Source organism: Phoxinus phoxinus (genome assembly GCF_949152265.1).
Source record: "Phoxinus phoxinus genome assembly, chromosome: 23".
Taxonomy (NCBI): Eukaryota; Metazoa; Chordata; class Actinopteri; order Cypriniformes; family Leuciscidae; genus Phoxinus; species Phoxinus phoxinus.
Window position 1 is genome coordinate 22,004,395 of NC_136898.1, and position 25,358 is coordinate 22,029,752.

At 39.7% G+C, this 25,358-nt stretch overlaps 1 protein-coding gene across 6 annotated transcripts; it reads right to left on the reverse strand.

The window, feature by feature from the left end:
- Positions 1–364: 364 nt before the first annotated feature.
- Positions 365–25,260, reverse strand: vldlr (very low density lipoprotein receptor). 6 transcript variants are annotated; one of them, XM_079600021.1, is made up of 20 exons: positions 24,853–25,245; positions 19,571–19,690; positions 17,182–17,304; positions 16,084–16,206; positions 12,626–12,997; positions 12,368–12,490; positions 11,812–11,934; positions 9,252–9,371; positions 8,992–9,117; positions 7,159–7,330; positions 6,768–6,986; positions 6,501–6,619; positions 5,430–5,569; positions 4,539–4,680; positions 4,217–4,366; positions 3,929–3,991; positions 3,129–3,170; positions 2,783–2,863; positions 2,155–2,324; positions 370–1,223 (listed from the first exon to the last, which is right to left on the reverse strand). In XM_079600021.1, exons 1-20 carry the CDS (start codon positions 24,917–24,919, stop codon positions 1,188–1,190), a joined length of 2,631 nt encoding a protein of 876 aa, XP_079456147.1. In that variant the 5' UTR covers positions 24,920–25,245; the 3' UTR covers positions 370–1,187. The 6 variants fall into 6 exon arrangements, with proteins under 6 accessions (XP_079456151.1, XP_079456147.1, XP_079456146.1 ...); XM_079600020.1 differs by having other exon boundaries at positions 7,159–7,333; positions 24,853–25,181; XM_079600023.1 differs by lacking the exon at positions 3,129–3,170.
- Positions 25,261–25,358: the final 98 nt, after the last annotated feature.

Genomic DNA, 25,358 nt, shown 5'->3' on the forward strand with positions numbered 1-25,358 from the left:
TGTGAACCCAGCTGTAATTGAGGTTATATCTACACATTTCATTATGCTTGTGCTGCCACTGCAAATATAAAGCTATAAATATCAGTTTGCATCATGATCCCTTTAATTGACACCTCCTCAAAAAAAATATATATCTAGAGTTCACCAGTAATTATCACACTGATGGTAATTATGTGATGAGTGCATATAAATGCTATCATTCTGCATTATTACATAACATTATGTGCAGGCGACCAGAATTTGAGTCTGGATCAGATCCTGGCCTGTCTAATCTAGTCTCAAATGAACCTAAAAACTATTTTTTTTTATTCTATGCAATTTAACATTCAATCACAATGTTAATTTTCATTTTGACCAATAAAGAAACTTGCTTTAAACTTTCATTTTATTTTACGTTTGCAAATGTTTCCTTTTCACAATACAGAGCATTTTGTTCCCCTGTACACTGCTATAAAAGGTCACAGGAACAGCACACAAACATACAAAATAGTTTAACAAACTTCATTTTTTTAAATACATTTTCCTCTACCCCAGTACAGTGCCCAACCATAGCAAAATTGTCTCAGTCAAATGTATACAATCTTATTTACAGAGGAACATTTGATCAAAGTGCTTGAAGAATCCTGATGATGTTTTCCAGAGAGGGATATATACAATGTTTTACAAATGTTGTAACAGCACTTCTCCCTATAAGCTTTTTTAACCCAGAAAGACACAAGAAGCTTCATAATAATGCGTCTCTGGGAAATAATGTTCATTTGGAAAACAGAAAGAAAGAAACTTACATCTTAAAGACATGGCCATCTAAAATATGCATTTTCATTTAAATATTTCAGGCATCCACACACACACACACTACTGGCCATCTATTCTTGATTCTGGTTCTCCAGCTATGCCGTCATCCTTGCAAGTAGGAAAGTAAGGCTGTTGAATCATTTTGGGAACGCTATGGTGTGAGTGAAGGTAAAACCCCAAACCCTCGGAATACCTTGATGCTTTGAACACACAAGCTTGAGCAGGATGCAAATACTTTCTGGCACCACACATGACATCCTCTTATTGGGTGAAAAAAAAAACTTGGAAATGCACTTCAGAAGGCAGGTGGTTGTGAAACCGTTGAAACGGCAGCAGTTGCCATTGGTGCCAAGTGGCTGGTAAATAAACTGGAGCATTGTAGGGGTTTGGGGTTATGACAAGTCATCTTCTGTGTTTACCACTGAAATCTGCAGGAAATGGACAAGAAAATTAGGGGGATGAAGTTCTAGATGCATTATAGCTTGTTAGGAAAACATGAAGCTTTTAGAAAAATTAAACCGATTTCTGGCATTAAATATAAAAGGAGCCATATCCCACAAACGCATAACCACAGGCCCTGTTTACACCTGGTATTAAGATGTGTTTTGGTGGATCGGATCACAAGTGGACGACGCTAAATACAGGAGTAAACTCTATAAGCGCCTAAAACGTTTTGATCTTTTGATTTTGCCCACTTCCAGAGGTAGTCGTAAACGCATCAGACCGGATTGCTTTCGTAGTGTGAACGCTCATGTGGTCGAACAGCCACAAAAGACCGCCTTCTCTCCGCCTACTGAACTAACGCGTAAATATTATGGGAAGCGGCTAGCCAGACACGATATAAACTGTCGGCTGAAGACCCAAGTTTGAAAAACATACCAAGCACAATGTTCTCTCACCATTCCTGATTTCTAACACACACTCACACACAGCGTTCAGCTGGTCTTGTGACTGTCAGAGCAGAAATGAAATCTGGTGCTTTCCGTATGTTTTTCCATCATCTCCAGTAGCGTTCATATGTAAATTGCGCAAGCTTTTTTCGTCCATTAGATCGAAAGATCTGAAAAAGCCCATACGTTTACCCGCCCATAGACCCTCCCCTTGAAGAAATCAAGACAGAAGTGGTTGAAAGTGGACAAGAGAGACCGATTAAAACACCAGGTGTAAAAGGATATGCGTCTCCTTGTGATCAACCATCTTAATACCAGGCGTAAAAAAGGGCCACAGAACTAATCGCTACCGTTTCCATTTTTGGCATTGTGGCATAGCAGAGAAACATGTGCTTGTAACAATGAGGTAGAAGACAAATCCATAGCTTCATTAATGTCAAACCGCAGATAATGATTAGGCATTACTCACAGCAGGATATGTGTGGCCTACAGAAGCACTGTGTCTCGTGATGTCGATATTGAGGTCTTCCTCTGTGGTCTTGAGATATACTGGATTATCGAAGTTCATGCTCTTCTTATTTTTGATCTGCCAGTTGCGCCACATTAAGTAACCACCGGCAGCAGCCATGGCCAATAACACTGTAGGCAAAGAACAATGACTTTAACAATTAATCTGTAAGAACAGTGAAAATGTGCTAGCCAATGTGTAATATTAAGAGAAGAAACGTGTTAAAACTTCAAAACTATCCTGACAAAATGTAGTTCTCTTTCCTGTGACATATGCCCAAACTTTGTTTCAATATTAAACGGCTCATAGACTTTATTACAAACTAAATGGCTGTAGTTGCGTCATAGCCATGAATCATGATTTGCTACTTGCTAGTGTAAAACTTTTGGTCCACTTTCCCTGTAAGAGGAAGTATGGCTTTCAAAAAGGATTAATCTACTAAAGATTAGTCAACTTTTAGGAACATTAACACATACAGTAGATGACTTCAAAGCTAATATTTGAATTCACAAACAAACACAGATGTATAAAATCATAAATATTACAATTGCATACAGCTTATTACAGGAGCAGAAAACAATGCACTTACACACAGGTAGAATAGCCCAGGCAGCAGCGGATCCTTTGGCCGATGAATTTACTTCATGTATGGAGGTACTTATGTTTCCTTCTATAAAACAAAAGAAGTTGAAAATGTCAAATCTAAAGACTATGAAACCAATGATATCAAGAATCCACAAAGCAACATAAATGGAAATGGCATAAATTAATATTGGATTTGAGGGCAAATAAACAAGCTTCAACAATGGATGAATGAGAGGCGGGGGTGGGGGTTAAAGGTTAGGATTTTCTATTCTAAATGCAGTGTTAAAGACTATGGCTACAGTTTTATTTTCGGATTAAGATTCAAGAAGTTCGGAGGCAACTAGCCTTACCAGTATGAACAGGTTCAGAGGCAACCTTTGATATTGCAGATGCTGTAAAAAAAATGATTACAAGTATAATAACTGGAGGCTCCTTTTCCATATGACTTATATATTAACCTTTTTCACAAGCATGTTCTTCAAAGTGCATGCTTCAAATGATCCAACCAGTCAATGTTGTCCACCTTATTTTTAACAGTGCAGCCATAACAGTGTCTGGCTCTGGTGTCACCCACTTCCTTGATATTGCAAACTGGTATTTCTTATATTATTGTAATGCATTGTCAATTGTATTTTGTAGCGCAAATAGTTTTACCATTAACTGTACTTTGTTATTCTTCTAGTTCTTTAATTTTAGCGGCTAATGATGTGAAAGTCTTGCACATTCACAGAAAATAAAAAAGGAAGTTTCACACAGCAAAATAAGGTAGATAGGCTAAATGTAAAACTATCTGTAAACTTTCAGTTTGGCATTTGTTGATCTAGAGTTTAATGGGGGGGAAAAAATCAGTAGACCTTAGTTACGACCAGTAGAAACTCAAGAAAACTTACAAGTATTTGAATATCCCACATCAATCTGTGGTTATGTTAGGAGGGACTAGCATTAGATAAAGTTCCCAAAATCACAAAGTAGAGCTTTTATTGACAGGTCAGTCATCACACCAATCAGTCCACCTCAAAGCAAGCTTGAAGGAAATGTTAACGTGCCACTTCTAGTGACTTCAATTATGAAGCCAACGATCATTATTACAGGAAGCAAATCAAAGGCATTGATCTCCATGCATGTGCAGTTCTCCTAGTAACCGCTTTACCTTTAGGGTGAGTGGGGTGAGGGGTCAGCCTCCCTCCCTCTTGAGGGGCGGCAGTATTTGCCTCTGTCATAAGAGAGCATTACAGAGCCATAGCAATAAAACGGCTAATTCTTAGCTTTATGGTAACTTGCAATTGTTTTTAGCACTGCAGTCAGAATGGGCCAAAGATGACCACCAAATAAGGATCATAAATGACAAAAATATGGATGGTACACATTCAAAAATGTAACCGAATGCAAATGCTTGATCAGCAATACACTGACTTGTTACGAAATGAAAGTTACGTGCCTGGTCTGCAGCGCAGGCCATCCGAGGAGAGTGTTTGGCCTTGCGGACACACACAGGTATATTTAGGGGAATGTTTGTTAATTTGTGGAGCTGGCAGACACATGAAGGAACAGCCTCCATTCTCCATCTTCTCGTTACACCAGTTGGTCCCTGTTTGGAGAAGACCACAAAACCTGGTTACTACCAACATCTCCCCAGACTCTTCTAGATCAAATCAGAGCTCAAAGACTTCAAGGCTTCTGTTCTTTCCAAACAATGGAGACGTTTATGAGTCACCGAATCAGCAAAACATTAAAGAAAAATAGATAAATTCAGGACACACCAGACAGCTGAATTAGCTCATGGTACACAATGATGTCCTGTGGTTCATTGAGGTTGCTGGCCAGCACAGTTACATCAGATCCTGTGAACTTGTTTGCGCCGTAAATGGCCTCATTCTCACCGTCTGTCCAGAAAACTCGATCCTGCGATGGAAAAAAAAAAGTGGGGATAAGAGAGAAAAACTTGGTTTGTTAAATCAAATCAACAAATGCTCACAGACTGCACAATTTGATACTTCTATTGATCCATTTTATGCCGGGTTCAGACTACATGATATCAGACAAATTTTGGCATGATCCGTTTGACGTAGGGTGTCAGGGTGATTCATAAAAGACAAAGGGCATCGGGACTCAAGAATTTATCGTTTTTATCTCGTATAGTGAACAACAACTCTGCTGCATCTGCGGCGCTTCACGACATCACAACAGAAAGACTACCATGTTTCTTTTATTTCCGGTCGTCCACAACAGGTTCCTTCACATCTGAGACTTTACGGAGGATCTTTTGTGCTCCTATTGGTCAGACAGCTTTCAAACATGGCACAAAAAAAAAAGTGAGAATGGTATTGCTTCTGCTAGGTGGAATTATGCAATGGAAGAATGGTTCATAGAGCTACAGTAATGGCAACAATACTCCTGCCTTTATGATGTTTCCTCGAGGGACGACCACGACAGTCAAACAAGAAATTCTGGTGAACGTTAGGGAAGGCTCTTCAGCAACCAGTCCAACCCTTGTTTACGCTCTTGTGAAGTCAGTCGCTAGTTCCGCCTTCTTGATCACGCACATCGTTAAAGATGGCAAGTGATGATTGGTCGGGAAGCAACATGTCTACGACAAGAATTTAGGATGAACCCGGCATTAGTTGTCAGTTGTAATGATCTAGTTGGTGTACCTCAAAAACAGTAAGGGCAAAAGGGTGGGCCAGGTACTCTGGCGACTGCAGAACCCGCCGACGGTTGTCTCCATTCAAGTCTACACTACAGAGCATGTGTAGCTTGGAATCCACCCAGTAGAGTCTTCCCTTGATCAAATCTACAAGACAAGAGGCAGGGGATAATTCATGATTCTGTCTGGTTGCTAGTTGGTCAAACAATACAAGTCAAAAGAGCCCAACCCCCAATCAACTAGAGCCCTTCAGAGTTTTGCTCCAACCCTAATTAAACACCTGAACCAGCTGGGCAAGGCCTTCAGAATTACTTGAAATCTAATTCTGGCACGTGAAAGGCAGGTATGTTGGAGCAGGGTCACATCTAAAGTCTGCAGGACTGTGGCCCCACACTGAGATTTACCAGAGGTGCCAAACTCTGCTCCTGGAGGGCCACCGTCCTGTAGTGTTTAGTTCCAATCTTCCTCCATAAAAAGAACTGTAGTTTTCAAGTAATCCTGAAGCACGTTATTAGCTGGATCAGTTGTGTTTAATTAAAGTTGAAGCTAAACTCTGCAGAACTGTGGTCCTCTAGTTTGGCAGAAAATGTCCAAACTGAAGTCCAAATGCTTCCACAAACCCCTAACCCATAGATGTCTTTACTCCTGGCGGGCCACAGTCCTACAGAGTTTAGTTTCAACCCTGAAATTTGCTAGAGAACTATAGGCTGGTGTGTTGGAGCAAACTAAAAACTGCAGGACTCTGGCCCTTTGAAAAGCCAAGTTTGACACCCCTGCCCTAAACCGGCAAATACCAATAGTTTCTGGGAAAGCAGAATACCCTGGAAGCCAACTTTGCTCTTATAGAGCTAGAATCCTGCAGAGTTCAGCTCCAGCCCTTATCAAACACACATGAATCAGCTAATCAAGGTGTTCAGGATTGCTAGAAAATAACAGGTCGGTGTGTTGGAGCAGGGTTGGAGCTGAAGTCTTCAGGTAGCCTTCAAAGAGCAGGTTTGGCTGCTCCTGCCTTACTGGTTCAACTATTGTAGTTGGTTTAAAAAATTAAGTAGGTGAAAGCTCAAAAAACTTCACACACCAAGAGTGATTCCATTGGGCCACTGAATGTCTGTATCAACTAGGACCTGTCTGTCAATCCCGTTCATACCAGACTTCTCAATCTTAGCTGGCTCGCCCCAGTCTGACCAATACAGGAATCTGTAATTGAAGGACAAGTATGCAATTATTTGACATTTATACTAGTTCAAAACAGATGATCACTTTTAAAAGGTTTAAACTGAGCAAATTTGAAAACTTTTAGAGAGCAGTGGACATTTTTTGATAATATTCATTCCAATCAATTTACCCTGAAAGAGGATCCACCGCAATAGAGGCTGGTTCTTTAAGGCCGCTGTTAAAGAGCACCTTTCTCTTCGTCCCATTATAGTTGGCAACAGCAATACTCTTACTGCCCAGGTCTGACCAGTAGATGTTTTTGTAAATCCAATCCACTGCAATTCCAACAGGAATCTGAACATTGTCAATCACCTTCGTATGACTCGCTTCCTGCTTATCCAATACTGTGCTGTGGGGGGAAGCACCAAATCACCAGGCAAATATGGGTTTGTAAGCCATCCAAGTATCGAAGTAGTAAGAGAACAAACACATTTCTAACATTTATGCATGAATATCTATTCGTATAGTAGTTACTACATGACTTTAAAGTGAGAAAGAGGCAACAGAGAGCCAGCGGTTACCTAAAAATTGCCTTCTGCCCCAGGTCAGCCCAGAATATCGTCTGCTGAACGAAGTCGGCATCAAGGGCAACTGTGTTCCGCAGCTGCTCCACAATCTGGGTATATTCACGGCGCTCCAGGCCTAGTTTGCGGATGTCTCTTCGATTGGTGAAAATCAGACAGGGCTCTTTACCTGCAAATGCAAAAAGAGGAGTACATTTACCTGCAAATGCAATAAATGCAGGAGTTCAAAGTTATCAGGGTGTCTGCACCCTTCAGTAGAAAGTATTAAAATATCTTTAATTCACCTTTCCCAAATTTAAGGTCACATAGAAATATCAGTAGGTCTTAAATTAGGTCTTTAGAAAGACGGAGAAATCCTGTTAAAACAGTTCCACGTTGCGGTGTTCATTGTGCCATTTGAGCCACCCTAAACTATCGTCCATCTGCACTCTTCAGTCTGTTGTGCTTCCATCCATCCACACACGTGCACAGACTATATACCTTCGTTTTGTAATTAAATTAGTATTAAATTCTTTAAAAATTGTATTATCTTAAAACAAGCACTCAGTTTGACGCTTTCAAACTATTAGTGGTGCATTTACCTTGGATAAGAGTGTTTTTTATGTATTATTAATTCCAATGGGAACCAAGCAATATGGCTTGTGGGATTGACAGTGGATCTATTGAGAGCTTCCAAGAGCATCGACAAGTTCAGAAATGCACATCTTTATGCAAATGTCAAACACCAGACAGGAGTCAATATTTCTGAGGCACAAGTAGTGACGTCATGAGTGTTTAAAAAAAAAAAAAAAAGATTATGCAGGAGTTTCTTTGAAACTGTGTATATCATATTGTTTACCGGTACATATTGGACGCTTGGGGGTCATCGGATGCCCATTTTCTACAAGTTGGTATGATTCTTTAGGGTCTTCATGTAAACTTTGTAACATACTTTGGTTAAAATTCCTCAATGGTTATGGAAAACAACACCCCTTTTACCTCCTCAAAAACACCTCTGTTCACAGCGACCCGTTTCGGTGCATGTCTCTTTAAATGATAATGAGTAACTGCTCACCCCACCCCTCTCTGTGGGTTGTGTCAACACAAGACTGCATCGGCAGACAGTATACAAATGGCTGAGGGTGGAAATATGCTAATATGGGACAGTCCGTCAGTGGTCGTGGGCGGAGCATGAGCAATATGACATTATATTGCTCAGAAAATCCAAACGGCTTGATTATTGGGAGTGTTTAGGCTTTTTGAGGATAAAAAAAAGAAAAAAAAGTGAATTTACTTTTCATTGTAGGGTGGTTGTCTCCACACACAGCAAAGACATATGAAAACCATGTAAAAGCGAATTTTACATCCGATGACCCCTTTAACAGCATCATTTAAAGAGACCTGCACCGAAACAGATCGCTGTGAACAGAGGTGTTTTTGAGGAGGTAAAAGTTAAAAAAAATTATTAAATTGACACCTTATCTTTACTTTGGGAATTCAGAAACAAAGCTTGCATATTGTTATTGTGTGTATATAAATAATGATAATACTGGCTGGGTAATTTTGTACTGTGCCATACACAATACTCTGGCTTGGCCGGTTTCAAAGCAATACTGTACCACTGTTACAGTACCTGATCGTTGTGTACGATCTGAGTACGTTGGAATTAATGAAAATAAATTCCACTGCCACCATTGGTGTGCATAAACTTTTCAATAACTCAATAGTCTGTCATCAATTATTCCTTACTTGTTTGAATGTGGAACCCAATGTTTTAAACAAATCACCATTTTTTGAATTCAGCCAAGCTACAAAACCTGAAAGGAAGTACAGAACTTGGCGAGCGCTTACCTACAGCCTTGCACACTCCGGTGCTGGGGTCCATCTGATAGCCATTGTGACACTCACATTTGTAACCTCCTTTAAGATTTATACAAATTTGACTACATATACCAGGGTTGAGGCACTCATTGACATCTGTGGAGAAACAATCATAGTCTCAGTTCCTGTTGAGGAGCAGTATCACAAAGATCCATTTTTTTAGGAGCCATGATAATCAATACTAAATTAATTTTGGACTACATTTGAACAGTGCGTGTGTCTATTCATACCACCGCAGGTCTTGCGATCGATGAGCTGGAGTCCTGGCGTGCAGTCGCACTCGTAGCCAATCGTCAGGTCGCGGCAGATGTGCGAGCAGCCTCCGTTATTGAGCAGGCATTCGTTCATATCTGAGACAAAATGTGGATTGCTGCGTTACACACTTGGAATATCAATGCGGCACATTCACAGGAGACGCATGGATGCAACATGCTGACATTTGCAGGGATCAATAATCCAGAGGGGTTCCACATGATGAATGTCCCCAAGGTGAAACTATGTCCTTGAATCAGGTTTGAAAACATGGCACTAGCTACTCTATATTGACTCCATGCTGGACAAATGTGCCATAACACTCAGTGTTTTATAGCTTTGATGAATGATGTTTTGAGCCCATGTCAACTAGTTGTGGATTACAACATAAGCTGTGCATGTTCTATATGAAAAAAAAAAAAAAAACCTGTCCTCAAACTTTGCATTTGTGTGCATGGTATCCTATAACACCCCCCAAAAAAGAGGCTAACAGAAACAATTCCCTCAAGAATTGTCATGTATGGTGTGAAGAAAAAAAAAGTTTTTGGACCAATGAATGCAATAGACCCTGACGTAGTAAGTGATATACAACAAGACAATATCAGGTCTTAAGGTCTTGTATCTTAAGATACAATAACTGAAGTTCTGCTCACTTCTTTAAAGGCCTTTTCCCAATTTAATTCACACAGAATGTGCATCAAAAGTTGAAAATGTATCAAAATAAAAATCTGATTCCACTTTTAAAGGGTTAGTTCACCCAAAAATATATTTTGAAGAATGTTTATAACAATTTTGATGACCACAAATCTAATTTTCGGTGAACTATCCCTTTAAGCACAGAGATCTGGATTATTTTGACTAGATTCACATTGTGATTCATTTCTAGGTGTTTTAGCGACGACTGTTAAGTCACTGTTGTTCAGAACTAAACTGATCCTGCAACAGACACATCAAGGATTCCTGTTTGGCATCCATTTTATCCGTGCCCACGGTCCATTCACACCCCAAACATCTGCAACAGTTTAAGCATTAGGTCAAAACATACAGCTTGAAACGATTTTCTCAAGCTAACTTTTAGACTCAACAATGCCGTCTAACAGACTCCTGTTGCTGTGTGAACTAATTATACTGCAGCGTCTCCCTCCTGATGCACCCATAATGCTTCAGTCTGTATTTCACCAAGTCAGCACACCACACACAACAGAAACAGTGGAGTAAACCGTTCTAAGATCAAAGTTAAACAAACTCCCATTGACATTTTACAAGAATGTTTGCTGAGGTCACTTTAATAGTCTCAAACTGAATAACGATTGGTGTTCTTAAAGGGATAGTTCACTTTAAAATTTAAACTGTCATCATATACTCACCCTCAAGTCGTTTCAAAACCTGTATGAATTTCTTTCTTCTGCTGAACACAAAGGAAGATTTTTTGAAGAATGTCAGTAACCAAACAGTTAACTGGTCCCACTGACTTCCATAGTAGGAAGAAAAAATACTATGGAAGTCAGTGGGACCAGTTAACGGTTTGGTTTCTGAAATTTTTCAAAATATCTTCCTGTGTTCAGCAGAAGAAAGAAATTTATAGAGGTTTGAAACAACTTGAGGATGAGTATATGACAGAATTAAATTTTTAAAGTGAACTATCCCTTTAAAAGGATAGTTCACACAAAAATGAAATTTGTCAAATTCTGAATTACTCACCCTCATGTCGATCCAAACCCATAAGATCTTTTTGATGAAATCTGAGAGCTTTCTGTCCCTCCATTGACAGCTACGCAACTGCCACTTTGACGCTTCAAAAAGTTCATAAAGAGATCGTAAAACTAATCCATAGGAATTGACCGGTTTTGTCCAAATTTTCTGAAGAGACTCGATCTCTATATGATGAACAGATTTAATTTAGGCTTTTATTTACATATAAACATTCAACTCACACATCAGTTGTGATAAACTAATCTCAAGCATGTTCGCTTGACGTGCGAGAACCAATGAGGTTCATTCTTGTGTTACGCATCACGTTTGAGCTTCAGCAAGAAGTTCTCATTGACATGAGGGAGTAATTAATCACAGATTTATCATTTTTGGGTGAACTAACCCTTTAATTGCGATTGTCTTTGCAGTGTAGAGTTTGCTATAAATACATGGATACAAAAAAAAACAGTGTTACTTAACAGAATTGATGAAGAAATTCAGTTAAGAATTAAAACTAAGCTTTTTGTATCTATACTAGTCACAAATGTTAGAATTCATAAATTATTGTTTATTATAATGTTGGAAATTATTAGTTTTTTTAGAGTTTGTTATTTGCTGTATATGTAATTATGTAATTGAGTTAAGGTGACAAGCACAGAAATTACACACTTCTAAGAATAAACTGCATTTAATTATTTCTGAGACGCCCACAAGATATTCAATTCAAAGCTTTGTGTGCACTAGTGACAGACCTTCTCTGATATTTTTAGATGTATAGAAAACAGCGATGTCAGAGAGCCAAATGGTCTTTAGTAAAGAGAAGAACAGCAAAACACTTGTACGTACTGCACTCTTTGATGGGTTCATCGCTCCAGTCAGGACAGTCACGGACCTTATTACACACTTTACTCATCTCAATGCACTCTCCACTCCGACACTTGAACTGGTCAGGGCCGCTACATTGAGTTACTGAGCAGACAGACAAGAGAACATCAGTTTCACTCCTTGACATAAATCAAGCACAAAAACATAGGATGTGAACCAGTCAAAACATGTCAAATGATACTGTAGAGAAGCAGTTGGTGGGTTGTACACAATACAAGATAGACATTCTGTTAATAAACGCAAATAATAATAGTAATATTCATGCATAGATAAGATGGCAAAATAGGCTTAGTTCAAATAAATGGATACTTGGACTTTGTCATTTGGTAATATGGCGAATACTAATTCAATATTTGGTCCATTTGTGTTATGCTGGTGGATAAATTATAAAAACACTGCCATTATATAAAACTGTCTACTTCAATATTCAGTCAATATCATAATCTTTCATATTACTGGGCTGTTAATGCTAATATTAGCTTTACTGAGGAAATGTTTTTCAGTTCAACGGACTCACAGTTTTTGCAGTTGCCTTCATCTGTGCCGTCCGCACAATCTCGGAGGCCGTTACACTGGCGGCTGCCGTGGATGCAGGTGCCGTCGTCGCACTTAAACTGGTCGGGCCTGCATGTACGGGCCGCTGCAAGTGACACGGACAAACACAGACCTGTTAGTTAAGGCTAGAACATGCAGAAAACAAAAGGTCAAGAACAGGAACACGCCATAAACTCCAGCCACACTTTCCAAAACAAAACAAGCCCAACAAAGAACTCACAGCAGTTTTTCTCGTCGCTGCCATCCTTGCAGTCCGGGTCCCCGTCGCAGCGCCACTTTCTGTGAATGCACTCCCCCGAGCCGCACTGCATCTCACTGGACGAACACTTCGCCGGCGGCGTCGGGTGCCGACCGCAGCGCTCCGGCGACTCGTCCGATTGGTCCTGGCAGTCCACGTCGTCGTCGCACAGCCAGCTCCGGGGAATGCAGGTGTTGTTCCCGCAGGGCACTTCACTGGGGCCGCAGGAGGCCGGAGCGCAGTTCTGCTCGTCGCTGCCATCCCCGCAGTCGTCGTCACCGTTACAGACGAAATTATGAGACACGCAGCGGCCACTGGCACAGGTGAACTCCAGAGGGGCGCAAGTAATGTTACCTAATAACACCACAGGAGAACGTGTGTGATGCAGATGTCAACAGGGCTCGACATGTTTCAGGGTTTCAGAATAGTCTTGTGGATGCTAATAATGGCAAATAATTTCATGGAGATGTGACATTTTCTAGAAAATATAGCTTTAAAGGGTTAGTTCACCCAAAAATTAAAATTCTCTCAGTAATTACTCACGGACTATTTTAAACATTGTCTTTACTAACTTTCTGGGCCGGCAAGTTTCAATTACAATAGAAGCCTATGGAGGAGTGTGAGAGCTCTCAGATTTAATCAAAAAAGATGAACGAAAGTCCTTTTGGGTGAACTGAACATTTAATAGTGCTAAATTTCCCTCAACTGTCGACTTGTCTTACTGTTTGCATCAGTGTTGTTAACTAAAACTAATACTTCTCTGGTTCATTTTTTCTGTTCAGTTCCTAGATGTCAGACGTTCACAAGTAAAATCATGAACACACTGGAGAGCTGCTTTATAGCAGAAAATGAGGTTGTAATTCTATTTTAAAAGACACTGACATGCTTTTCTCATGTTTAATACTTTAACCTGTTAGCCTTCAGCGCCACTTTTGAAAAATCCCCAGAAATTGCATTCTCAACCGAAAACAGATTCAGTTCATTGACGCTTTGTCCTAAAAGCACAAGTATGTTCTCATTTGAAAGCTGACACCTGGCACTTTATTGGAAATGTAGAATGAATTATTGTCATAATGAAAAAAAAAATTATGAATAGCTTCAAAGTTGTGTAAGTTATTAGAAATTTATTTTTATGAAACATCTTCATGAAAATTAAATTGAAGTTGGCCCGTCAGCACTCTAGAAATGCACTCCAGCTAAAGACACATGTCTGACCATGTTATATTTAAAATTTGAAGGTGATAAGTCTAAAACTCTGTATTTTGTTAAATGTTTTTCAAGATCATCTCAAATGACTTTATTTTGAATTGACTCTAAAATGCAAACTTGTGTTTATTGTCATCTATTAGCATCTATTCAGTCTATTGTCTCTGTTGTTTTGTGGTGCAAACGAGCCCCATTCAGTGTCACTCTCTCCTGCACACATTTACACCTCTTCAGCCTGCTTATGGCCATAAATATGCTTTTCCTTTGTCTCCATTATAATGCCTAACGACTGGCTATTCACGGTTTTTCACCCCCTAATTTCTTTCATAATCTTCACTTCACATTTGAAACTGTATCAAATGCCTTTCTTAAATAAAGAAATATTTCAGTAAGCATTCCGATTTAGAAAAAAATCATAAAAAATAACAGCTAGATGGCAGGTGCAACTAGAGAGCTAGCTAGCATGTTAGCTTAGCACACCATCAATACACGACAATTTATGAGATTAAAACCATGTGTGTGCTCCAAACTTACTTTATAGTGCAAGTCGAGTGTTTTAAATAATCTTCTATGAGCTTATTTGGCTTCAGAAAAGAAAATCAGACAGAATATATATTACTTTATGGTATTCTGCACAATGCTAAAGTCTATATCGATTAGCATTAGATTATAAATATAATCTATTATTATAAAAATACCTGACATGACTCGAAGAACACAGGTAAATCAAATATCATTGCAATCATGTTTATTGTCTTCAAAACATCTTTATCTGCATGTTATGCCTGGTTCAGATTACACTATTTTTTTGTCGGCTACGATAGTCACTGTGTCAGATTACACGATTTTGAATCCTAAAATCTTGTCGTGTCGTGGACAAGAAACATGTCAGACTACACGTTGCTTTCTGACCAGTCATCGCGTGCCGTCGCAGACATTCACTCGCACATATACTATGTCATATACACACGCACTAACAGTGGATTATTGCTCACGTACTCCAAACTTTTTTATCCCAAAGCGAAGAATGAAAAAGAACTTCACCGTGAGTATATCTGGGACTTGTATATAAAAAATACAATTACAATTTTTTTAAATAAATACTATATAGAATAAATAAAAATAAAACACTGGTCTGGTCAAAGAGCACTTCCCAAAAGTAGTATTATGGGATGGAAATAAAATGAATAAACAAATAAATAAACAAAATAAATACAAAAATATATAAATAATAATACAAAATAAATAAATATATTAATTGGCAATATATATTTGACATACTTGGTCCTGGAAAAATTATGAGAAATGTTTACAACTATAGTGAAATCCCTGACTTCCAGGTGTTTGTCTCATTGCAAATCTGATCAGAGTTTAAAGTCCCCCTGTGGTGAAAATCAAGCTTTTAATGTTGTTTATATATATATATATATATATATATATGTGGTGTTTTTAATATGCTTTAAGACAAACCACGTGCAAATTCATAAGTCAACAGCATTGCTGAGTATTTTCTCCTTAAAACTGCAGTGAAAAAAAAGACAAAGACATGTTTTGAAATTGCTCGTGTTTCTGACGTCACAAACTACAGTAGTCAACACTTGAGGTGGATCAAAACCTTTCATCAAATGTATACATGAATTTTGAACAATACCCATTTTAGGACAACTTTGAACCACTTCAAATGTTGACTACTGTACCTTGTAACCAATCAGATCAATGTGTGTTCGTCAACGAGTGGATCTCTAGGCTGGTGTGAGTGAGTGGAGGCGGGGCTCATTTGCATATTCATAGAACTGGCTATAGTAAACAAGGCAAGGGTGTATTACATTCAAGCTATTTTAAGGCATGAAAAAAAAAAAAAGGAAAAAAACTTTTAAATATGTAATTTTGGTGATCAAAAATTTGTTTTAAGGGATAACATTGTCAACAGGGGGACCTTAAAGAATTACTTTAAGACGACTCTATTACTCTTTTATTCAGGACAACCACACAGATGTATTTGATTGGGACTGCATTACAAATCAGTCTGTAAAACACAAATGCACATCCAAGCCTAATTCAAACAGGGCTTAAAAGAAACAATTGAGATAATTCCTTAATTCCTCAGAGTTTACTTTGGCTCTTGATGACTCATTTCCAATTATTGGCTTTACATGCAAAGCAGCAGGAGATGAGGCGAGCAAACCGGCAACTGAAACCGATTGTAAGAGGCGTTGTTGTGTCTAGTGACTCACCACAATTAATCTCGTCCTCTCCGTTGTCGCAGTCTTTCTCACCGTCACACTTCCAGAAGACGGGAATGCACTGCGTGGAGCCGACGCCACAACTGAACTCGTTCACTCGGCAGGTTCTCGTGTCTGGGAGGAAAAAGCCAGTCAGGACCAGAGGACAATTCACCCTAAACATCCGACTTTACAATTAGGTGACCCATACTTAGGCCAGTAACGCCTTCTGAACGGTAACATTCACCAGCTGCACTCCACAGAAGACACCTTCACATAATTGGTGAAACTGCTAAATAATCTATTCTAAGTGCTTGCCAAGCTTAACATAAACAAACATTGTTGAACAACACGTAATATGGGTGTCAACCTTCACATAGAAACAACCTTTAGACTGACGTGAACAATTAGGTTGAAACATTTATCCCTTTGGCAACCCTCCAATGGTTGAGAGCGGTTGGCGGCTCAAACACAAAAGGAAACTTAATATCAAAAGGAAGAACGGTGCTGTTGCGTAATCCATGAAACCTTTGATATTTTACACTATAAAGCCGAAACATTGAACATCTTGAACATGAGATCTTCAAAACATCACATGTGAGTTTATAGCCGCCCATGTGCACAAGTTCACGAACACGCACACATTGTTGGTCCCTTTCCATTTTCTGCTGACTAACTTTCCAACAGCTGGTCAAACAAGACTTGATATAGAGAAGTCACGCATAACTGCACGTACACGATACTCCTGCACTCGCCTGTATAGCTACTCTAGGTTATTAAAGCAATACATCATTTTTTTTAAGTGCCTGTCGTAATAAGCGCATGAACTTCAGACTAATCTCATCATTCTATGCGACAGAACAAGGACGCGCTGAGAAGATATCCATGCGCTTTTGTAATGGACGTCATGAAAATGTTAAACTAACACACAGGGGTGTATCTAAAATATACTTCACAGTCGAGATAAGACGCTCACACTCAGGTTAAAAATAAACAGGAAAGTGTATGGTCTAGCTTTCAAGGTTACCCGGCCAGACAGGGTTCATGCAGCAGACACGAAGTCCCAGAAGGTGAATCAGTGTGTCGTGTTCAAGCTGGAATCTGACTTACGGCACATTTCGATGCTCTCGTCCGAGCCGTCCTCACAGTCCGGTTCACCATCGCACTGCCATCTCTTGGGAACGCACTGTCCACTGCGACAGACGAAGTCCACCTCGGCACAAGTCTTCCTCACTGAAACGGCCAGGAAAACACAACCGTAGCAGAATTAGCTTCAAAAGGGAGGGAAAAACAAGCCATGCACAAAAATGTCAATTCAAGAGTGCTTGAAATACTTGCTAATGACCCTTAGGTATCCAAGCAAAGATTTACAAATGCTGTGGAAATTTGAGACTTTTGGCAAAGTTTGATCACGTATGAAGCAAATAATGTAATGTGGAACCATTTCAGGAATCATTTAGGCCACATTTTCATTGATTTGTTAACCATTTGTTAATGGTGGGCAAGGTGATAATCTGGGGGGGGGGGGGGGGGGAGTAGTAGTAATAAAATCACACTAATAGTTGCTTTGTATATCGCTACGTAATTCAGAACATTAGTTAACCTAAAAGGTAGCGTGTGAGGTTATTATCGCGACAGCCAAAAAAACAAAAGGGAAAAGAAAAATATCTGGAGCTGAACTGAATATCGCAACAACTGCTGTGATTGGTTGTAATGTTGTGTGAGGCCAGGGTGGGCCAAGCTCCTGATTGGATCCCACCATAAATTAATTTACGCTTTTAAAAAAGAAGTCTAGTGTGACCACGGCATAATTCTGCTCATGTCTATTATAAGGAAAAGCAATAACCTCTGCCGAGTTCTCATAGCCTGCACAGTTTTGCTTAATTCAGCACTGGATATTGATTGAAAAGAAAGCCCTTCAACCCTAGAGTGGCACTTTAAGACGGGGGCTCTTTGAATCCGCCGATATGAGGTAAAGAGCAGCGCTCTCGCGCCTCGGACACATTCAGTCTCTTCATGTCTCCTCTCAGCACAAGAGCAGAAGGCCCACAGAATAGAGCTGAGCAAACTGACAGGACACACATTCTCAACACGGGGCCGAGTGTTTACTGCCACTGCTGGGATACAGTCAACCATGCGGCGGCTGCTGATTTATGACATGGAGGAAAAGCCCCGCTCTTTGCTTTTAGCTTTATTTATTTTTTACTCCAGTTGGAGAAAATTCATCTTGCATTAGATGTTCACGTGTTTTCCAGATGCAAGGCTTGTGGTGCAACTTTACCCACACAGTATCAACAACAAACCACCAATTAACCTAAAACAATCTGTCATGTACTTATACATATATATACACAACTGGTTTGGAATAAAAAGGTTTTAATCATTAAGATTTATTAAATGTTTTTGGAAGAACTCCCCCAAGGCTGCAGTTTTTTTGGATCAGAAATCGAACAAATTAAAAGCGTAAAATGATCAGTCTTCAGTGTCACATGATCCTTTAGAAATCATTCTAATATGATGATTTGATGCTCAAGAAACATTTATTACTATCAATGTTGAAAACAAGTGCTGCGTCATGTTTTTGTGGAAACCATGATGGATTACCATTCAAAATGTTTTGTTTTTTTAAAGAAATTAATACTTTTATTCAGTAACAATGCATTACTGTTATTTTTGGTCAATTTAAAGTCATTTTAATCATAAAAAATATTCTATTTTAAATAAATGCTGTTCTTTTTAACTTTGTTCAAAGAATTCTGAAGGGAACTAAACAAATATCACAAAAAATATAAAAAAATTAAGCTAAACCATTTTAACACCAATAAGAATACACAATAATTGAGTGTCAAATGATCATATTATAATGATTTCTGATACGCTGGTATTTATTCTGTCAAAATGACCTCAAGGGAAGCAAAATAAGTGCTGCCTCTCTCTGAAGCTTAATCTGCTGTTGTCACCGTTGTAAAATACTATTTCATTTCATATTTCAAAGCATGTTTTCATTCTGAGGATTATTCTATTCTCCCGAGTAAAAGGTGAAGAGGCCTAAATGAGAACACTTGGATCCAAAAAAAGACTCCAGCTCATCATATCTGTGCCGGCCCTCATCTGCTATTTCTCTCGCATCAATGACCCAGTTATCAGATGAGCGTTAGATCACCCTGCTGGAACAATCTTTACACATAAAACACACTTAGTATGCAGATATAGGGATGAGAGTCAAACAAGCAACTGTAGCTCATCAATATTTTAATTCTGCCGTGCGTTGTCCAACTGCATGCCAATCGCTTTATGCAGACATTATGACAGATTACCCGAGAGTTACATCAGCTCTCAAGATCAAGACTAGTTTAACTGTGCATCAGGGGAATCACATGCTGGCGTTACACTAGTAGGTGTGGTTATTCTGGCACGCATCAAGACAAACACGTGTCAGGACAATGACGGATGTTGTGCATGGAGCTGGTGTCACACACACACACACACACACACTCACCGCAGGACGTCTCGTCGCTCCCGTCGGAGCAGTCCATGTCTCCGTCGCACTGCCACACAGAGGGAATACACCGGCCGTTCCCACACTGGAACTGAGACTGCTCACATTCTGTCCGGGAACCTGTGAGGAAGAGGGAGGCTTCAGCTCGTCTTGTAGCGACTCAATGTACAGAATTGACCAGATTTTCATAAAAAAAAAAAAAAAAAACCTTCCTGCATAGAGGTGTGTGATATTGATAAAAATATATTTTCTGTGATTTGTCACTTTTCTCCCATCCCAGATTTGTACGCGGAGAGATTTGCCCTCTTTTCTTAAGCGCGCTTAGTTCCGCAGCCAAATTGTTTTGAGCCAATGACCTGAGCTGTAAATGTCATGTGACTAACTGGAGCCACAGGAAAACAAAAGTTGGAATGAAACGTTGTGATAATCTTTTTTTCCTCTATTGTGGCGTATATCCGACTGAGACTGGAAAAACAACAAATGTAGGGCAGGACTTGCCACCCTTGCAACCGGGCCGCCGGCCGGCACGTCAGGAAGTATCGCGTGATATCAGGTCTCGCGATGTAACGAATTGCTTTACGGCAATAAAAGAATCTGCTAAAATTGTCATTATTGCGCTCCCTCACGCTGTTTGAACCCGACTGAAGACGACGTTGTAAAGAATGTCCCGTCTGCTTTGATGTCGTTGATCTACTAGCCTCTGGTATCTGAGAGTCGCCAACAAGTTTTTCGACAGTGTTGTCAAATATCTATTCTGAAGCTGCAGAGAATGTATAGAGAAACCTGCGCGCAAAATACAGCGAGAACACAGCGAAGAAATTCCTGAAGCTGCATAGCCCTGCCTTAAAGATTACGAGGCACATTAATTAAAAAAAAAATAGTGCACCAAATTAATACTGCAATATTGCATATTTCCATTGGCCTATTACCCATAAAATGTGAGTAATGACATCATCGTTAAAAACAAAACTCTGACCTGTCATGCAAATGTTGGTGCATCACACAAGATATCTGCCTTTCAACCATTTCCATACATGCCATTAGTGTCGTGCAAGAGCCAATACCCTTTCTCATGGCCTGATCAAAAATATAAAGCGTTATTTTGTGCTGGCTTTAAACTCAAATTACATTTTCATGATTACAAATACATACGCCATAAAGCATTTCTATAATTGCCAATTGGCACCGACTACCCATAAGACGTTTCGATGGTATGGCTTTGTTGGAAAACCTACCGTCATCTACTGGACATCAACTACTTCTACTAGTTTATCTGGCCAAATGCTGAGTCTGAGATGGACATTGGCCCTTTTTACAATTCTGGGGTGCGTTTCCCAAAGGCAATTATGGTCGCAAGTTCTGTCGTTACCAATAGAGTTTAATGAAACTTGCGACCATAGTTGGCTAACGATGCTTTTGGGAAACGCACCCTGTTTGGTGCCGCTTAGTGGTGTGAAAGTCCTCAGTATTGAATCTGTGAACAGACCAACATAACCATTGACAACCAAAACATTTTGAAAGGTCTCTGCTAACCTGACCCAACTGCTTGTAAAGAAACCTGACTGAGTACATGATCAGAGTTATGATGCTCTCGGTGGAAGATCGGACTAAACGGGATCAAAAGTGTACAGTACAGAACTCAGTATAGGTGCATTAACTGGAACCCGGGTAGAAACAGCTTTTGGCAAGACTAATTGTCTTCAATCACAGTGTGTATTAAATCTGGAATGAGAAAACCACCAGTAAAATAACAGTAATCTCTTAATAATGACCTGCATGTCTTCTGAATGAGGGACAGTGCAGCCAGTCCTACCAAACAATGCGGTCACTTCATGGGCACCAACTTATGACACGTGACATCACCCAAAGACAGCCGCTCATGTGACCCGCCAGCCATTCACTCCAAGATCAGTCAGGAACACCGTCAAAGCTAGTTAAATCTGTACCACTCCATCATCAATACACTCAAAATTAAAAGAAAACGGCATGGTAGATGTCTCTAAACTAGCTAAAGGGTTTAATATGAGTCTTGAGGTTTCAGATTACCGTTATCAGGCGGTGTAAATGCAGGACTGCTGTTCTAGACCGTGACCGCATTTGAGAATCTTCTCACAGCTGCACGTGTGCGTCCAGACAACGGCTGTGTTCCGAACGGAACGCTAGCACACTACTGATGGAACACTGATACTGCGCGGCATATACACTACTACACGCTTTAAACGCAATAGAACAACAGTAACCAAAAGACATGTAGGACACGCATTAATAGCTTTAATAATTTTGTATAGATTAAAAGCACAAGTGTGAGAAGATTCTTAAATACACACATTTTAGCTCTTTACAGAGGAATGGCGTTTATACCAAAGCATCTACCAAATAAGAAAAAAAGCTACTAATTCAACTAGAGTGCATTGCGCAAACCATTTGGCATTTAAAAAATAATTTTGATGTTTACAAAATGCAGCACTAACACTCTGCACACATTCCTTGAAGAAAATGTCAGCGAGTCTCAGATTCGCTTTTAAGCTGTGAAGACCGAGCTTGCCAAAGGCCCAGAAGCTTTATTCTTTCATTTCTGTGCAACATTTACCACACGAAAGCTCTGATTCATCAGAATATCTTTGCTTCATCGCTGACAGATGCTGAGAATGCCTTAATCTAAAGCACTCCTGGACTATTTTGGATCAGCTGGACCTTCAATCTCAAAACCAAACCTTATATCAGCATTACACATGCCCTTACGAGGGAAATATCAAGTCGCACTTCCTTGATTTGAAACCCATTTATCTTTCCTCATCAGCAGAATGACACCGATTACTTCTAAACTGTCCTTTAGCAGATGCTTTCATGCAAAACGATCTACAGTACCTCTCATCACAAGGTCAGGCCCTAATGGAGTAACATGAGGCTATAACGACCTTTCTCAAGGGCACAATGGAGACATGGAGGTCATGGATAAACGGCTGGGGTTTAAACCAACAACCTTTCAGTTGCCAGCCCACGAGGCCACAGCCACCCCAACCTCGCTGTGCTTTCAGTTCAAGCTTAGATATTGAAATTTACAAAAACATCACTAAAATGAGTCACCTATTAAGACACGCATAATCTGAGATTCAAAAATAAATAAATCATAAGATGATTCGTTTTAGTGAATAAAAACAAAATAGCGCCGTTAGGCAAATTCCCGAAAAACAAATTAATCATACAAGTTATTTTTAGTCAATCTATTTTAATAAAGTGGCGATTTCACATTCATTTGAATGATCCGATTTGTATGAGAACTGGGGGGTTGGTGGGGGAGGAGAGCAAGCATTAAGTTTTACCCCTAACCCGACACATAAACCTAACCATTAGCGTGAGTTAGCAGATTGTACAAAATCATACAAATATTACTGAACAAGTTCATTCCAATTACCAACTAATGCCCCAAAATGTAAAACCATCATGCATCTCCATGAGAGTGCTGGTGAGGTCTGATTCCTGAATAAATCTTAGGAGTCTGTTCTTTTTAGTCAATTACAAACACTTATGAATCAAAAGTCCCACTGAAGTGCCTTGAAAGTTGTAGCATTATTCAATGTTTTGACACAATTTCCACTGAAAAACGAAGACAGGGCGGGAAAAATCAAACAGCTCCTCCCCTTTAAATAAAATAGCCAATGCAGTTAGAGCCGTTGAGACTCAATCTCAAACCATTTCTCCTCTCCATATTGCTTAAAACACCACATTCAGTGCAGAATTCAATTTGGTCGATACATTTTCTAGTCTGCACCGACTCGATCATATGATCCGCTCGGTGTATCATGTCTTTAGACCGGAGCTGCAGCGGTTACCGTGACAATAACATGAAACCAGACTTCGTTCGCCCCAATGGAAAGCATATTTACACTGTCTGAATCGTTCCCTATCCCCTGTGTGCCATTCACTATGTAGAAAATAGTAATTGTGTGAACAAATGACCAATTTCAACTGCATCTATTCATATTGTAGGGGGCGGAGCTTCAGATTCGAGAGAGCATTTGATTGGACAGAAAATCTGATGAGAAGCTGAAGTGCAGAGTGATGTCATCAAAATCATTGATTTATATAGGCAGAAGTGAGAGACTAAGTTTTGAAAGCTTATATCTTCTAAATGTTAAATGTGTCATTGTTTTGGAGCACACTAGACAACAGTAAGCCAAACATATTCATGCTAAAAGCCACAAAATAAAGACATTTTGATTTTATGTGGACTTTAACTCACGTTACTTGACTCAAAATTAACCTAAAAGTGCGGCGGCTTTATACGAGAAATCAATGTAGTTTACTTACTGAATAGTCCTATATGAAAATATTAAAAGATTAACCATACATAAAATGAGTTATGTTGAAGGCTAATCAGAAATGACCGAGCATAAAACCATTAAGAAACAGAATCGTTCGATTCTTCAAGGTTCTCATGCTAATGTTTACATGGGGTATTCATTCATTTAAGAAAAAATTAAACTCAAATACGCGTCTTAAACGGCCCCCTTACATTGCACTCAATCATTGCGCAAGAGCGCGTCCAATAACGCATTGCTTGGATTGTGTAGATCGCGTATATAAATCATAAAGCAAGTATATCATAACTCTTAAAAGTTTGATCCAAGCCGAAGCTAATAAACGGGCCAAGCAAACCGCTGCTGGAATACAGGCTGGCGAACGCGTTTCCACACGCGCTGCAACCGCGAGTCACCTGTTTAATTACCGCAACCAAACACGCCTCGCGTCTTTACCGAGCGTGCGGACTGAGATATCAAACAAGCATTCTGAACGAATAGTGGAAATCCTACACATGTATGTTTTAACACAAAAGGCCAATACTATGCATAGATAAACGCTCAAACCTTAGAAGGCGTTGGCGCAGATATATTCAGCTACGCGTTCAAAACGCGCATGATTATATTTGAAAAGGGGAAATCATATCACTTAAACAAATAACACCATCAATAATGTGCAATGTATGGTGGATTGCTATACAGCTACCATTGGCAAGGGCCTATACATTTAGACGCATTTTAAATAAGCGAGCAATGGCCATTCAATCAAACACATTTTACACTGAAATACCACACGAACACATTTTTCCCATGAGATAAAGCACGAATGATACCAAGAAGCCCAGTTTAATACAAGGCATTTAAATCCCCTCTGAGAATTAGATTGGAAACACTGTAACCACTGACGTTGTGAGAACGCGGTATTGTTCTATATGATCTTCCCATGGCAACCATTGTTACATCAGCGTTCTAAACACTCACCGCGCGCAAATCCACACAGCTGAAGACACACTGGCAGGACGAGAAGCCCCAGGATAGACGTGACCATTTCGCGCTAGAGAACCTGAACCCCGTGCTGTCTGTCTGTCTGTGGCCTCTGGTATTGTAGCGCAGCCGATATGTCTTCGTGTGGTACAAACAGAAAGCAGCGCGAACCGAGGGCTTTTATCTCATTTAGGCAGTTCCCCGGTCAGACTCTCCACACGAGCGAAGCGGTCACGGAGCCGCAATCCATGTCCTAATTTAATGATAGTGAACCTGCAGCGAATAACCGCTCCACTGCCGAACACTGGCGTGTTTTTCCCCCCTTCAACATGTCATTTACACATTGTTAACCCTTTCTTTACCATATCTTCCACTAAAACTGCCTTGCACGTATGGTGTAGTCTCTCTCTGCCTTAAGACATATGAGGAATAAATAAATCAATACACCATCTTCTTTATCCTGTGTAAGTTTCAGTCAGTTTAAATAGAAGGATAGACCAATA